Source organism: Vulpes lagopus, chromosome 13, assembly GCF_018345385.1.
Source record: "Vulpes lagopus strain Blue_001 chromosome 13, ASM1834538v1, whole genome shotgun sequence".
In the NCBI taxonomy this organism is placed as follows: Eukaryota; Metazoa; Chordata; class Mammalia; order Carnivora; family Canidae; genus Vulpes; species Vulpes lagopus.
The window spans coordinates 35,339,163-35,355,738 of NC_054836.1; the positions used below are offsets into that span (position 1 = coordinate 35,339,163).

The 16,576-nt window shown below is 37.1% G+C and overlaps 1 protein-coding gene across 1 annotated transcript in view; it reads left to right on the plus strand.

Annotated features, from left to right (window-relative positions):
* DNAH11 (dynein axonemal heavy chain 11) overlaps positions 1–16,576 on the plus strand; it is a 313,463-nt gene that overhangs the window by 83,749 nt on the left and 213,138 nt on the right. Inside the window, 2 exon segments of the mRNA XM_041728012.1 lie at positions 6,303–6,452; positions 9,744–9,977. Of these exon segments, the coding sequence (XP_041583946.1) occupies positions 6,303–6,452; positions 9,744–9,977 (384 nt within the window).

The window sequence follows — 16,576 nt, forward strand, 5'->3', positions numbered from 1 at the left end:
CGAGGCTAGCCTGCTGGATGGTAAGCACATGCCCGTGCCCAAGCTACCAGCTGGGTTACCAGCACCTACGTGAGAGAAGCCATGGATCACAAGCGAACCACAAATGATCACAGACCAGCTGAGGCATCTCAAAAGCTGACACACAGAGCTGTGAGCAAAGAAGTTGTCGGTGTTTTAAGCCACTGAACTTTGGAGTAGTTAGTTACACTGCAGAAGCAAATTAAAACACATTAGCTGGTATTTACATATACATGTGTAAATACGTGAATATACATTCACCGATCTCAAGGACTTTTACGTGCTACTACTGATTTAAAGTAAAAGATTTTACTTGAAATTTAGAAACAAAACAAGAAAATGACTATCAAATGCCAACCCATGGAACTAGTCTTTTCTGGTTGCTTTGCATTTTTTTTTGTTTTTGTTTTCCTTGCTGCAGCTACCTGGATAACAACTGTGGCATTGTTCTGATGTCATTGAATACAGGGGGATTGATGAGAATATCATGAATTATTATTTCCCCCTGTTGTCAGTTTGCACATTTAGTTCCTCAGGCTTTGACGTGACTTGGGATTAGAAAAACACATACACTCACACAACAAGATACCGAGATCAAACCCACCAAAAGGCTAAAATGAAAGAGCCAATACTAACTAGTGGCAAGAGTGTGGAACAGGGAGATATTCCTATCTAGCCAGTGGGATTATAAATTGATATGACTTCTCAGGAAATCTATGTAACAGTGTCTAATAAAAATGAATGTAAGAATACATTATTTTCCAGCATTTTCTGTTCTCAGTGTATGCTCAGATGAAGTGTATACATATGTGGACCAAAAATATGTATACAAGAATTTTCATAGCTACATCATTATTATTCATCATAGGCCCAACTACAAAGAGTCTAAATGTCCCTTAACAGTAGGATGGATAAATAAATTGTGTTAACATTCCTACAGTGGAATACCACAGAGCAATGGAAAAAGCCAAACTAGTGCTGCACCTAATAACATGAGTAAATCTCATGAACATAATGTTGAATTATAGAAGGTAGACACAAAAGTACATATTGTATGAATCTACATTATCTAAAGATAATGTCCATTTTTGAGAGGAGAGATGAGTGGCTATCGTGGCATATGAAGTGTTTTCTGGGCGCATATATATATCCTGTTTCTTAATTGTTGGTGATTATAAGTGTTGTGTTCACTTTGCTAAAATTTATTAAGATGTACACACATGATTCTTTTTACTTCTCTCAACTTTGAAAAGGTTATTTAAAAATTCAGCACTTGTATTGTGACTATATATAAATTTTTGTATGCATGCTAAAGATGTTAAACAGAATCAGCAGTGATCTATATATGTCCAAGTTATATTCATAAGTGGAGAGTCAAATGGAAAAATATTAAATATCTTATTTTTAGTAAAAGCAAACTAGTAAAAGCATTTTAGTAAAAGCAATGTGTCTTACCTAGTATTGACTATAGTGATGTACAAAATTTATAAAAAACTAATTTAGTCTCTTTGGATTATATAAGTAATTGCATCCATTATTGAAAATATGAAAAATGTAGATCAGGATAATACACTGCTAGATACTATTTTTGAATGATTGTAGTTTTTAATGTGTCTATGTTTATGTCATATATACTTAATCAAAATTGGAATGTTCTTCTACAGTATGTTTAGTGTCAATAAAAGGTTTCATTGTATGAATATGCCATAATTTTTTTTAAGGTTTTATTTATTCATGAGAGAGACAGAGAGAGAGGCAGAGACATGGGCAGAGCAGGCTCCCTGTTGGGAGCCCGATGCGGGACTCAATCTCAGGATCCCAGGACTATGACCTGAGCCAAAGGCAGACACTCAACCACTGAGCCACCCAGGTGCTCCTGCCATAATTGATTTAATCGCCTTCTAGGAATTTTTGGCAGATTGAGACTTTGAATGATGTTGCATGTCCATTTCCCTGTACACTGTCACTGATATGGAGTAATATTTAAACAAAAGAGTAACATTTTGACAGATTGGCTTAAATTGTTGTTTATATACAAATTATAGACTCATTTTCATCTTATTCTAGAGGGATAATATTGACAATGGACAGGACTGCCTTCATTTTGGACATTACTTATGTCCATACAAACATTATCATCATGACTCTTATCATAATTATCTTACTATTATGACTCATACCAAAACTCTTATCCATAAATATGAATAGATGAGTTAATGACTACACAGGAATAAATCTTGAAGCACTCTCCATGCCAGGAGTGATACTAGGCTTTTATGTTTATCTCAGTTAATCAGCAGAGGCATCTTTCATAGATGGAGTCAATATGAAATTAGATACAGACAAAAAGCAAGTGGTAAGCTTTAAGAATGTAATAATAAGCCATAGTAATTTCATTTTTCTTTGCCTTTGTTTTCTAGGTGAACATAGGGTAGATCAGCTGATGTGATCACTGTATTGGTTTTCATCTTACATTATAAAATTACATAAATGAGTTTATATTTTTTAATTAGTTTGTTATTTTTTAATTTAGTTAAAAAATATTAACTCATTTATGAGTTAAAATCTTAAGAGATTTTTAAGATTTCTTTCATTGGGAGCTCTTCCTGTGCACAGTTCCCACGTATAGATATTTCAGTTACCAAGGATTGGTTAAATAACACCAGTGCCCCAACAACATGGTTCAAAGTTAAGATACTACGGTATATATTAAATGCGAATAATTGCAAAAGACATAGATTTCATTGATAGTTCTTGACAAAAATTACTGAGTGAATAACAAATGTGCGTCATACCTTATGGGCATTTAAGATAGACCTTTCGAAGTGTGTCCATGACTGGCCATCACGCATCTGTTACTCTGCGTAAACCCAGGTAACAAAGCATCTAGTGTGTTACCTCCTTGTCCTCAGTGATGAATGAAACATGTAACATTTTTATGGATACACCTAACTGATGGAGGGAATTTAATAAAATTGGAAGCCTAGCAAAGCAATGAAAATTGATCATGCTGAAAGTTAAATTTGTATTAAAGATAGATGTAGTTACAGAAGATGTTCACTGGGAATGAAGGCTCTTTACCATTTTGGAAATTCTAGATTTGTAGCCAGAGGATTTTGGTGAAAATGAACTTACTGATACAAATGAACACAGTTGTGCCAAAATGGATGAAAATGTCCCAAGGGAAATGTGGGAAATACCAGTCCTCTCTCTCTAAAACAGCTTCACATTAAAGAGACTCTAAAAGAAATTTGACGACATTGAAAACTCAAAGGATAAAATGTTGGCAGCTGATCCAAATTTCAAAAGGAGTATGACCTTTCTTTTATTGCTAACCTTTTAGAAACCTGTGTAAGGTATAATGACATTTCTGATTATTTATGATTTGAAGTGTTCAAATCTTTCTATTTCTTTAGTGAGAAAAATAGGCCTATAAAGCACTGATCTTCTTAATATATAAAGGTATTCTTAACATCAAACTAGTAAAGAATTTTATTTTACTGCTAAAAAATACAAAGAAATCTTCATAGAACAAATTGGAGGACACCAGGGCCCCATTAGTTAAAAAAACAAACAAAACAGCTGTATTCTCTCAGAAGTTTTCAATGGAAGACAAGATATGAAAACATCCAACTTCAAACAAGCCGGGGATAAGTATAGGAGCACTGCAAGCCATGGGTTTTGCATTTGCTGGTCACTGGGATTGAGAGACTACAAGACTAGAAGTCCTTTTGAAACTGTTTTCTCACCAAAGCAATAATATCTGAGAGTGTCTAATAGTTGAGGTCTCATTTATCCTGCAGCTTTTCACCTGAATATTATTTAGGCCCATTACACAGTAGAAGCCATTAAACATCTGTGTACTTCCTGGCCACTTCAGCTGTGACAGTGAATTGTTAGATTATTGGAGACACTTTCTGTGTATAAATGTCCTCTGGGTAATGTACAGGGATGGAGGAGGATATGATAACCCAAGCACTGATCATCAGCTCTTGCTCTGTCTACCTTTAAAGTAAGTGAGAGTCTCAAAAAGTCATCTATTTTAAACTCCAATTTCTAGCTGTGAATTCCTTTAATACTAAAACTGCAAATACAGCACAAATGTTAAGGCCAAAAGCTTCAAAGATTAAATCACCTTTAAGGAGTTCCTTACTAATATTGTTGTTGGTCTTGTCACACAGGAAATTTAAGCAGGTTGGTGTTGTTCCTAGAAGTGCTATTGGGATAGTTTTCAAGTCCAGTTAAACTGTATTTCAAGAAAAACTCATGACAGAGATGGCATCTATGTGCTGCTGGTAAATGCTATATAGCTTTAAACCATCTCCTGGTTATCAGCATCTTTCATTTCTATTGAGGTACAAAGTTTACATAACATAGAATTAACCATTTTAAAATGTACAATTCAGTGGCATTTTGTACACTAACAGAGTTGTGCAAACGTCACCTCTTTCTAGTTCCGAAATATTTTCATCACCCCAAAATAAAACCCCATGCCCATCAGGCAGTCACTCTGCATCCCCTCCTCCCTCCAGCCCCTAGCAACCATCAATGTACTTTCTGCCTCTATGGATTGATCTATTCTGGACATTTCATCTGAACGGAATCATACAATGTATGGTCTTTTGTGATGAGCTTCTTTCCTTTAGCATGATGTTTCCAGGTTCATCCAGGTCTTCCATAACAGAACTTCTTTCCTTTTTGTATCTGAAAAATATCCCTGTGTGCATATGTGCCACATTTTGTCCAGCCATCCATCACTGGACATTTGGGTTGATTCCACCTTTTGGCTATTGTGAATAAGACTGCTGTAAATACTTGTGTACAAGGATTTGAACATTTGTGTACAAATACCTGTTTTAAAATATTTTGAATATATACCTAGGAGTGGAATCGCTGGGTCTTCATTTTATGTTTAACTTTTTGAGGAACACCAGACTTTTCCACTCAGCAGCATTTATTTGTATCATGTGTAAGGAGGGGCCTCTTTTTCCCATTCTTGATGCTGCCTCAGGTTCACTTTCTGCCATTCAGTCTGCCCCAAAAGAGGTAGAGTGGCTCACCTCATGGTTTTCCTTGTGAGTCCACCTCCAGAATGCACTTTGTCTTCTCCGGTCCTCTGTGCCAGGACCTCTAGATGGAGAGCCCTGTCCTGGTCTGTGCTGACATAACTACATGGACAAGTATTCCTCTTCTGGTATTCTGTATTCCAATTAGGCTTTAATTTCCACATTGGCCTCTGGCTGAACAAAAGATGATCTGTGTCTTTTGATTTGGTTTGTTGTATTTTTCAGTTAGTCTGGGGCCTACAGTAGAGTTCACTATGCTATTGGAGGTTCCTTTGGAGATGCTATAATTTAGGATATAAAAGTTAATGGTGCCAGTATTTGAACTTCATAGATATGGCCTGGATTTGGAGGTTTAAAATCTAAAAACCACTTAGTTTTAGTAATGCCAACTTGATAAAAGTCCTCTAGTATTTCAGCTTCAATTTCCTTATCACTAAAAATGGGGAAATCATATCCATTTTCCTTATGTAACAAATACACCATAGGGTTCACTAAAGTGTCAAAGCAACTGCACGATAACATAAGACCCCACACAAGAGTATGGTTGTATGTAACTTAAAATTTCCTTTCAGATACTTTAACACAGCTTTCTTGTAGTAAATGACCTTTTATAGTATAATTATATTTTGCATTTTAAAAACATGACCACAAAATTTCCAGCAGGATGATTGCTACAGGTATATGGTACAGAGAAGTTAGTAAGTGTCCAAACTTCAAGTAAAAAAAAATTGGGTAACTTTTTTATGGTAAGCATTTACCATCTAACGCCTGATGATGCAGCCAGTGTCTGGCTACTTCTCCATCCAGGTAATTTTATTTATGTATTTATTTTTAAATATTTATTTTAGAGAGAGGGAGCCCATGCATGCATGCACATGCATCCCAGAGTAAGGGGAGGAGGAGAGGGAGAGGGAGAAATCTCAAGCAGACTCCCCACTGAGCATGGAGCCCCATGCTGGACTCAGTCTCATCACCCTGAGATGATGATCTGAGCCAAAATCAAAAGTTAGACGCCCAAGCCACTGAGCCACCCAGGCACTGCCATCAAGGTCATTTAAACTCTGGAATTTAAGAAGTGGTTTTTATTTTGAAGAAAAACATTTCAAGACAACTCTGTGACTATATAAAGAAAATTTTGTGAATTCATATGGCATCATCAGCAGATTACCTGAATATATCTTCAGTAAGAAATGTGCTTATCTTTTTAAATTATCTCAGGTAACACGTCACCTTGCCAAACTCTTTGACAGCATTGCAGATCTGCAGTTTGAAGAAGGTCAGGATGTGTCCACCCACAGAGCAATTGGAATGTACAGCAAAGAAAAGGAATACGTCCCATTCCAAGCAGAATGCGAATGCGTGGGCCATGTAAGATTTCTGAGGTTTTCTGTGCTATGGGAGTATTTTGGGGATAATTTTTAAAGGCTGAATTGAACAAGAAAAAAAATCACCTCCTGTCAAGTCAGGCCCTGGTTAGTTTTGTGCTCAGTTTCCTTTTTACCCATGGCCAGTGTGACAACTGTGCCATGTCATCATCGACTGTGCTTCCCATTTTGTGTTCATGTGGCTTCAGCACCCTGTAGAGTCTCTGAAATGCTAGCAGTTGAACTGGTCAGGAAGGATTGTCACAGATTGAGTAAGTGGACCCCAGAAAGAGAAGCAGGTGGGACCTCAGCGACTAAGCCTCCTGCAAAGCTTACTGGTTTCGCCACTGAGAGTTTGGGTGAAACAGCACCTTGCAGGAAAGCGTGTTTTTTTTTTTTTTTTTTTTTTTTGGAAAGCGTGTTTTAAAGAGGCTTGTGGCTCAGGGTTGTGATGTGAATGTTCTAAATGGCTGCTCATAAATAAAGTTGATGGAGTCTACTGTGCTGATGTCACGTTCCCTAATTACCATGTGCACAGACAGTTAAGTTAGCATATTCTCTTCGCACAGCCAAATACCTCGAAAATATTCTTAACGGTTAACTGCAAGAATGGCTCATTATGATTTATGAAAGAGCTCTTGGTGTTTCCAGATGATGTAGAGGGATTGCATCTTTTTATGATGATGCTTGTGCAGCTTGAGATAATCCGCAGAGTCCCTGAGGCAGTAGCCTCCATTACAGAGCTATTTGGGTTGAGGTGGGGTTCCTTAAAATGTCCCTTGCAGAAACGTGATGGGAGCCTTTTTTTTTTTTAAACCAGGGTTTTTCTTTATTTATTTCTTTCTGCTGCTTTTTAATATTGTACCAAGAAATCCAGCCAAATGAAGGGGAAACAGATGGTGGATTACTTTGATTAAAATATATTTTTTGATCTCTTGGGCTCTTTAGGATATTATTACAGTGATTAGAAAAAGTCACCATAACCTATCTTGACAAAAGTGTGTTGCTGTCTGTTCCCTCCCCAGCAGACTGCTAGCCGACTGGCATAGTGCCCAGAAGGAGGACAGGCCACTTGACGGATATGGTTGTCACTAGTAGGAACCCTTGGTACTGAGAGTTTTCACATTTTCTAATTTGTTCAGTGTAAGCAATTTAGGCCAGAGACTCGAGCTATATACCACATTCATCCTCTGATTGCCTTTGTTTGATAAAAAGATGCTTTTCCTTTTGGTCTTGTCTCTCCCCTACACTTTTATGATTGCTCCTCCCAATTTAGACTATTTGTATTTTCTTTGATTAGTGCTATTTGAATACCTACTATGTACCAGATGCTGGGTTGAGTTTCTGGGGATCCTGAAATGAATAAGACATGATCCCTGTCATTGAGGAGCTTTTAGGCTCTTTGAAGAAATGGATAATTGACAGTGATGGGAAGTGGTAATTGTTGTTATAGAGAGTCGGGCAGAAGCTGAAGAAACACCAGAAAGGGAAGGGATCAAACAACATCTCATCAGAGCTTAGTTCTGAAATCATGCTGAGCTAAGAAGCCATTGTTGGCATAGTCATCTGAACATGAGAGGGTATACCAACGTATATGGTATTCCCAAATGGACTGGAAAGTTCTTGAGAATAGGTGGCCATATTGAGGACAGGGATCCGAGTATTTGGGAAATGCTCTAATGATACCTGATTTCCCGAAGGAACTAGTTGCTGGGAAGCATTAAGAATTGTGCTTCATAAAAATAAAAAAAAATAATAAAAAAAAAAGAATTGTGCTTCATGACTAAAGTAGTGATGAGATCAGAGACCTTGAACTCAGGCATGTGAATAAAACCCAGTTATAAAATCAGGGGTGAAGGCTTTTTGGATGTTGAGGACATTGCTAGGGCAGTGCTAACTTTTTCTTTCAGTAAGCAAGGCTGTTAGCTCATTAACTACACAATACTCCTTCCCAGTTCTCCAGAGAAAGATTCTAGGAATGAATGTTTCTGCCATCTTCATAGTGGAAGGGCAAAGAAGTTTCTTCTTTTTTTTTAAAGACTATACTTATTTGTTTGTTTGAGAGAGAGAACAAACATGAGTGGATGGGGAGCAGAGGGGAAGGGAGAGGGAAGGGGAAAGAATCTTGAGCAGAGCCAGGTGTGGAGCTTGATCTCCCCATCCCTGAGACCATGACCTGAGCTGAAACCAAGAGTTGGATGCTCAACTGACTGAGCCAACCAGGCACCCTCGCCCCCCTCAAAAAACCAGTTTTACCATCTTCACGATCTCTATCTCTATCTTTTAGAGAATTGATTTTTAATAGTCATTTTTTATTGCTGAGGTCAACTATTTACAAATAGTATACATACCCTTTTTGTTATATAATGGAAACAGATATATGGGTAAATACAACAAAGCATATTTGGGTAGGATAGAAAACTGGTTAAAATATATTTGTGGGGATAAAATAAACTTGAATTAAAAAAAAAGGATTAACTTTCACAAGTCAGCAGTTGTCCTATCTCTTATACTCTCCTGCTGTCTAAGTTTTGACAAGTGTGAAGATGAGAACCAGTAGGAAATATAATTAAGACACTTGCTGGAAACACTTTGTCCTAAGACTAAGAACTAAGAAGATTTTAAAGAAGAATGTTCAGTATATGTAAAAATTATTTTTAAAAAACCCAGTTTTTCAAAATCAATCTACCACTATCCCCAAAGCTCCAGAATATTATTCTGTAGATCGCTGGGAGTTTGGTTTCTCAGAACACTGTGCCTTACCACAGGGGATCTTGGTCCAGAACCCCCTTGTCTTCAGGTCTGAAAATGAATAATTGAGAACACTTCCTCTGTTGAGGCTGCAGAAAGTTATTTGCCACCCAGTGGGTGAAATAAGATGAGCACTGTTCTAGGAGAAATCAGGTTCAATGGATTTGATGCATTGTTGTTCACTTTACTCCTTGAGTTATACCTCTTCTAGTTTTCAATCCAGATTTCAAATAAATCTGGGGTGCCTGGGTGGCTCAGTCAGTCAAGCATCTGACTCTTGACTTCACCTCAGACCATGAGATCGAGCCCTGAGTCTGACCCTGCGCTCAGTAGGGTGTCTGCTTGAGATTCTCTTCCTCTCCCTCTCTCCCTCCCCCACCCCACTTGTGCTCTTGTGTACTCTCTCTCTCTCTCTCAAAATAAATAAATCTTAAAAATAAGTCTAACTGAGGCCTCTCAGGGGGCCTTTGAACCCATGGGGAGCTGGAATTATCTCTCTTCTGTAGTTAAGTCTGTGCTAAATTGGTTCACTTTGCTTCAAAAGGTGGAGACATGGCTCCTGCGACTTGAACAGACTATGCAAAGTACAGTGCGACATTCTATCACAGAAGCCATAGTGGCCTATGAGGAAAAACCAAGGGAACTGTGGATCTTGGATTTCCCGGCACAAGTTGCACTAACAGGCTCACAGATCTGGTGGACAACAGATGTAGGAATAGCCTTCAGTAGACTGGAGGAAGGCTATGAAACGGCCCTAAAGGATTTCCATAAAAAACAGGTATTTTATAGATTCGTGATTTTGAGACTTGAAGGGACTTGAAGAGGTAAACATTGATTCCTCCATCATTTACGGAGTGTCTTCTGTGTGCTGGGCGCTATGTTGGGACGATTTTAGCAACCAGTGCTTTGACTTTTCTTTTTCTAGCTTTGTGTTATCCTTCCGGTTTGCTACATGGTTTTAAAAAAAATCACATCCATTATCCCCCCAGCCTCTAGGATATCACACATCCTTAGATATGGTGCCTATTTCTGTCCTTCTGTATAAGACTCTCCATCTAGGCTAATGGTGTATTTATTACAAAATACGTACACGATCTGCATGACTCAGAAAGATGGAGGACTGTTGGGCAAAGACAGATGTTTTCATGTATTTTGGGTTTTGGTTAATTACAAATCACAGATGAGCAATTTTGGAAAATGGTCTATTTTGAATTCCATTTTATTCACCCCACTTAGGTTGTGACCTCTCCTCAAGCCTCCCATCCTAAGGGATGCTAGTATTTGTGGCATAATTCAGACTTTCTGTTGGCTTTTAGATTAAGAGAATATTAGGCTTGAAAGGCATTTAAATATTAGTGTGTCTACCTTTCTTGGATAAAGTACAAATGCAGAGACACTAAGCAATTTTCCCAATGTTGTACAATTTGTAAGTAACACTGGCAGGACCCGCAGAATTCAGATTGCTTTCCACTGCTCTCCATTGCTTGTCCTCTTAGCAGTAGTTTTATTTTTTTACATTTTTTAAAAAGATTTTATTTATTTATTCATGAGAGACACAGAGAGGGAGAAGCAGGCTCCCTGTGGGGAGCCCCATGTGGGACTCGATCTCAGGACCCTGGGATCACACCCTGAGCCAAAGACAGATGCTCAACCACTGAACCACCCAGGCATCCCTCTTAGCAGTACTTTTAATTCAGCCCCTTAAACATTAAATAGATTCAGAGAATGAAGGGTACTTGTATCATTTACACATTTAGGAATTTCAGGTTTAGTGTTTTGATTCTTTTAATTTTGCTCGAATCTTGAGTAGAGATCTCCTGATTTACTTATGTTACCAAAGAAGTCTTTGTATTGTTTACTTTTGGAGAGAAAATATTCTTCATGTACATCTTTGGGAAAATAGGGCGTTGGTTTTATATTTAGTAGGCTTTAAGTTACAAGATTGGATTTTTAAAAGTGACTGATTTCCTCTTAGGGCAATAGCTCTATGATTCTAGTCAATGCCACTTGGATGAGGAAGCTAAGTAGGTAAATTTTTTTTCATGGACATTAATAATTAAATTGCAATTAACCATATATGGTTTTATTATAAAAATAACTTTCTAGTTAGTTAATTTATTGATATCTATGCTTTTATTAAAAGTACTTTCATTATCTATTGAAATAAGGATTTTTAAAAATAGTTATAACATCCTCTCGTAAGTTTCCAGTATTATCAATCTTGCTCAAACTTAAGTTTTTTTTAAGTTTTCATAGATTCTCTTCCCACAGGTGACCATTGATAACATTTTGGCATATTGACATCAAACATTTTTCCTCTTTCTTTGTGAATGTGTAGACATCTATCTGTCCCTTCTGTATGTGTCAGTGTGCAGTTGTTTACATAAATGTGTATTTGTGCTGATATCTATCAATATTTCTAAATATATAGAAAATATTTTTACATTTCATACATTTTGTTATTTTGTATTTTCATTTTCACTCAATATTATATTTACCTTTCTTCTTGCTGTAAATAAATATCAAATTGACAATAAAAATGGCCAAATAGAATTCTTTTATATGGGTATGCAGAATTGTTTCTTCCTTCTCTAGGGCTACTCTGATAGTCTGAGGGCTGGTCAAGTACTGTTCCAGGTCATGTGGTTCCAGCAGTGAAGGTTTTGATTTTATGGTGCTTATGTTGTGGTTAACTGTTAGTAGATCTTACCTCTTCCTCACAAAGTACCTTGGAAATCTTTATTCTGATCTCCACTTCCTACTTTACATGCTGCTATTTCGTTTAATTTTCTTAAAAGATTTTATTTACTTTCAGGGAGAAAGCATGAGCAGGGGAAGGGGCAGAGGGAGAGAATCTCAAGCATACTGTGCTTAATGTGGAGCCAGATGTCAGCCTTGATCTCATGACTCTGAGGTCATGACCGGGGCCGAAAACCAGAGTCAGACACTTAACTGACTGAGCCACGCAGGCAGCCCTAATGTAAATTTTTTTTTTAATCAATGATTACTAATGTTATTCTAAATCTTAGATTTACCAACATATTTAGGAATGACTTTGGTCTTTTTTTTTTTTTTTTTTACTCCATTTCTTGTTTTAGAATCCATTTCCCTTCTTCCTGTAGTATATCTTTTAGTGGTTTGTACAGTGACGGATGATAAGTAGGACATTGGCTGATTCCTTGTCTTTCTTTTGAATTCTTTACAGTTAAGGCCTAAAATTCTAAGTTGAGAATTCTGTTCTTTCAGAATTTGAAAAATACTCTGTTACTTTATGGCCTTCATTGTTGTAAACATTCAGGTCAAATTATTTTTCCTTCATAAGCAATCTGTCTTTGGTCTTTGGCTGCTTTTATGATTTTTTTTCTTTTTGTGATTGTGATATTTTCATGTTACTGTATATACTTGTAGATTTTTTTCTCCCTGCTTTTAAAATTTAGCCTACTAAGGACTCTGTGAACTTTTTGAATCTTCAGTTTCATGTCTGTCTACAATTTTGGAAGATTCCCCTCCATTTCTTTTTGGATCAATGCCTTTCTTCCATTTGCTCTATTTTCTTCATTGAGAAATTTATCTGCTATATGTTGAACCTTTCCATGCCATCCTTCCTGTCTTTTAACCTCTATCTCATATTTTCTTTTTTTTTTAATAAATTAATTTTTATTGGTGTTCAATTTACCAACATACAAAAAAACACCCAGTGCTCATCTCGTCAAGTGTCCCCCTCAGTGCCCATCACCCATTCCCCCCCACCCCCCGCCCTCCTCCCCTTCCACCACCCCCAGTTCATTTCCCTCTATCTCATATTTTCAAACCCTCTGGGGTTTTTGTGCTATAATTGAGGTAATTTTTTGAATAGCTTATTATTAAATAATCTCTGCACCCGCTGTGGGCCTCACATGCACAATCCCAGGATTAGGAGTTGCGTGCTCTCCTGACTGTGCCAACCAGGTGCCCCTTAGGTGACTTGTAGAATCTATCTTCCATTTCACTAACTTTTTTTTCTTAGAGATTATGATTAAGAAAAAAGTATTGAGGTCCATATTATGTGGTTTCAAATGTCATCTCTACCATCAGTTTATTAGTTGTGCTGCCTTGGGCAACTTATCTAACCGCGTTGTGCCTCAGTGTTACAGCAATAATAATAGCACCTATATTCACAATATTGTTAGGATTAATTAATATATTTATTAATTAGGATTAGTTATGACTAGAATTAGTTAATATATTTGAAATACAATTTAAAAGTGCCTGACAAACCAGGCAGAATTTAGAATTCCACTAATTAACCAACTGGGTGGCTCATTTGATTAAGTGTCCACCTCTTAACTTTGTGTTAGCTGTTGTTACTCTTAAGAAAGTGACAATAACAATGGTGTCTAATGTGATGCATAATTAATTTATTCCCCCAATTTATCATAACATTAAAAATATACAAAAAATTGAATTGTATAATGATGTGCAAACCTAACACCAAGATTCTACAAAGAACATATTTTCTTTATCACATTATCTATGCTATATCCACCCCGCTATAGATCCCTCAGTCCACCTTATATTTATGACCATTTCAAGGGAAATTGCAGATACCAGTAATCTTAACCTATAAATATTTTAGTATAAATACTCATTTCATCAGTTGAGTTTTGATTATTGTATCTCAATTACCCAAAGTTCTTTTTGGTTCTTTAAAAATCAGTTTAGGATGACTTACCCCACCCCCCTTATAATGTCTTGTTTCTTCATTATGGTTTATATTTTTTTTTCTGAATTCTTTGAAAGAGACATTTATAATAGTCTCATTTAGACTGTTGTAATGCTAGTTCTTTTAAGGCTGGTTCTTCTTTTAAACTGAATTTTTTTGTGTGTTCATTTTTAAAGTTGATGTAGGTTTAGTCTTTCTGTACAAATTCTGTGTGCCCTAGAGAGAGCATGTGTCCCCATAGTGCTTTTCTTGCATGCCTCTTCGAGGTCTCCACAGGTTTTGTGGATGCTGGATTAATTTTGGGGTTGATTACTCAGTCAAGGATTTCCAGACCACATGGCATGGGCTTGAAGTTTTGATATCTCTAAGGGGACTTTTTCCCTCTCCAAAGGCTTTCATCTTGCTTCTCTGAGCTGGTGGGTAGAATTTTTCTAGAGCCCTTTACTGGACTGTGTAAGACTCTAAGAATCTCAGCTACATTTCAGCATCTCAGTTCCGACTTCCAGCCTTGCTCAGGGAGTGTAAGAGGCAGGAGACAGAAATGTTGCATTCCCAGGTGGCAGTTTAAACCTCAGTCCCCAGATGTTTGAATCTGTGCCCAAATCCTACATTAGGCTGCCATGACATTTGCATGTTAACCACATTCTACTTTGAGATACACTCCTGGCATCAGGGACTATCACACACTCCCTCCCTCCCTGTCCTCCTCCTTCCATCCCCTTGTCTCCTTCCACCTTTCTCATGTTTTGTTATAGACTTTGCATGTGGATGTATTTTTTGCTTTATTTAAAAGTTTGTGTGTATGTGTGTGTGTTAATGAAGGAGTTTCCCATTCATCTTAATCCAGTATGTTGCAGGGGGTCTATTATTACTACTACTTAATACTACTTAAACCTTAGCGATTAGGTTGGTTTCTTATTTTTAGCTATCATTAATAATACCTCAGTAACTAGCCTTGTATATGCATATATATACATGTTATACATATTTTTATTTTTTCAGGATAAGCTTCTAGAAGTAAGATTGCTAGGTCAAAGACTATGCCTCTTTTAAGCCTTTGGAACATTGTGCAAATTTACCTTCCCGGTAGCACTGTAAGAGAAGTGTCCACACTCTCCCCTGTCAGCAACATTGGGTTCCTTCTTTTTATTCTTTTTTTTTTTTAAATTTTTTTTAATTTATTTATAATAGTCACATAGAGAGAGAGAGAGAGAGAGAGAGAGGGGCAGAGACACAGGCAGAGGGAGAAGCAGGCTCCATGCACCGGGAGCCCGATGTGGGATTCGATCCCGGGTCTCCAGGATCGCGCCCTGGGCCAAAGGCAGGCGCCAAACCGCTGCGCCACCCAGGGATCCCTCTTCTTTTTATTCTTAGAGCTAAAGTTGTTCATATCCCAGAAGCTCAGCATATTCCACTAATTAACAGAATTTAGGGTTTTTTCTCCCTTAAAATAGTTTTAAAGTTTTCCATTCTGTTCAAGAGTTATGTAATGTTTTCATGCTGAATGGGAAGCAGACAAGAAAGGTTTATGAAGAAGGCATTTATCTGCTTAATTATGAAACACTTCTAGCACAAATTGAAATGTTTGACAGACCAGCCAACAGATGCCTTCCATACAGTGTTTCAATTTTGCAACTGATACTAATATGCATTTTAGAGAAACTAACATTTGAACACTGTTGAAGCTGTAGTGTGGTTCATGAGAAGTGTGTTCATCTAAATTGAAACCCCTTTAGTGTTCTCTATTCAAAAATGGATGTAACCATCTGCTAGAGTTTGTTTTTAATTAAAATTACTTGTGCTAATACTGTGAGCAGTTTTTTTAAAATGAACGTTAGTCCTTTAAAATCGCTTCATTTTAAACTGAGATCAGAGTTGGCCATAATTGATGATCTACCTATACGAGAAAGTTCTTTGCTTGCTCCTCACATTTATATGTGTAAAATATTACACTTATAGTAAATTTAACTTCTCAGATTTGTGGGGTCCTTGGCCAAAATATTTTGTTTTGGAGGCTTGGGATCTGGTAAGAAGGATTTCCTGCTCTTACTTTATTATTAAGCCCCGTGAAAATCATCAAAGAAGAGATGGAAACATTTTGGACTTGAAAAGCTTAATTGCTACTGTGCTGGGACATGACCCAGAATCCTCTCAGTAAGACTCAAGATGAGCAATATAAAATCATCCATCCCTTCTTCCACAAGGACTAAGAAATATATATAAGAAAGAGACTAATTTTGCTTCTTAGGGCTGGTGTTTGGCCTCATTTTTAGTCATTGAGAAATTCTTTCACAACCAATTGGATACAATGTTGACAGTATTCCTACCTTATTCCAATTTTATTGCATTAATAGGAAAGCCTATGAAGCCTGAAGCTACTCGGTGTATATTGGACACAAATTTTTGTTTACGCCTCTCTAGAAAAGTGTGATCTGATAGCTTCATGCTTTGTAATGTAGCAGGAACCCATGCTGGAGCACATACTCTTTACCCCCCTCTGATCTATTAAAAGACGCTAGGTCATCTTTTCCATAATTTACCAATTTAGGAGACTTTTATTCAATCTTTCATGAATCAGACAGTACCCAGTCTAATAGAAATGAGCACCAGAGAGCTGATAAAGCAAGGGACTTTTATTTTTTTTTTAAAGATTTTATTTATTTATTCATGAGAGA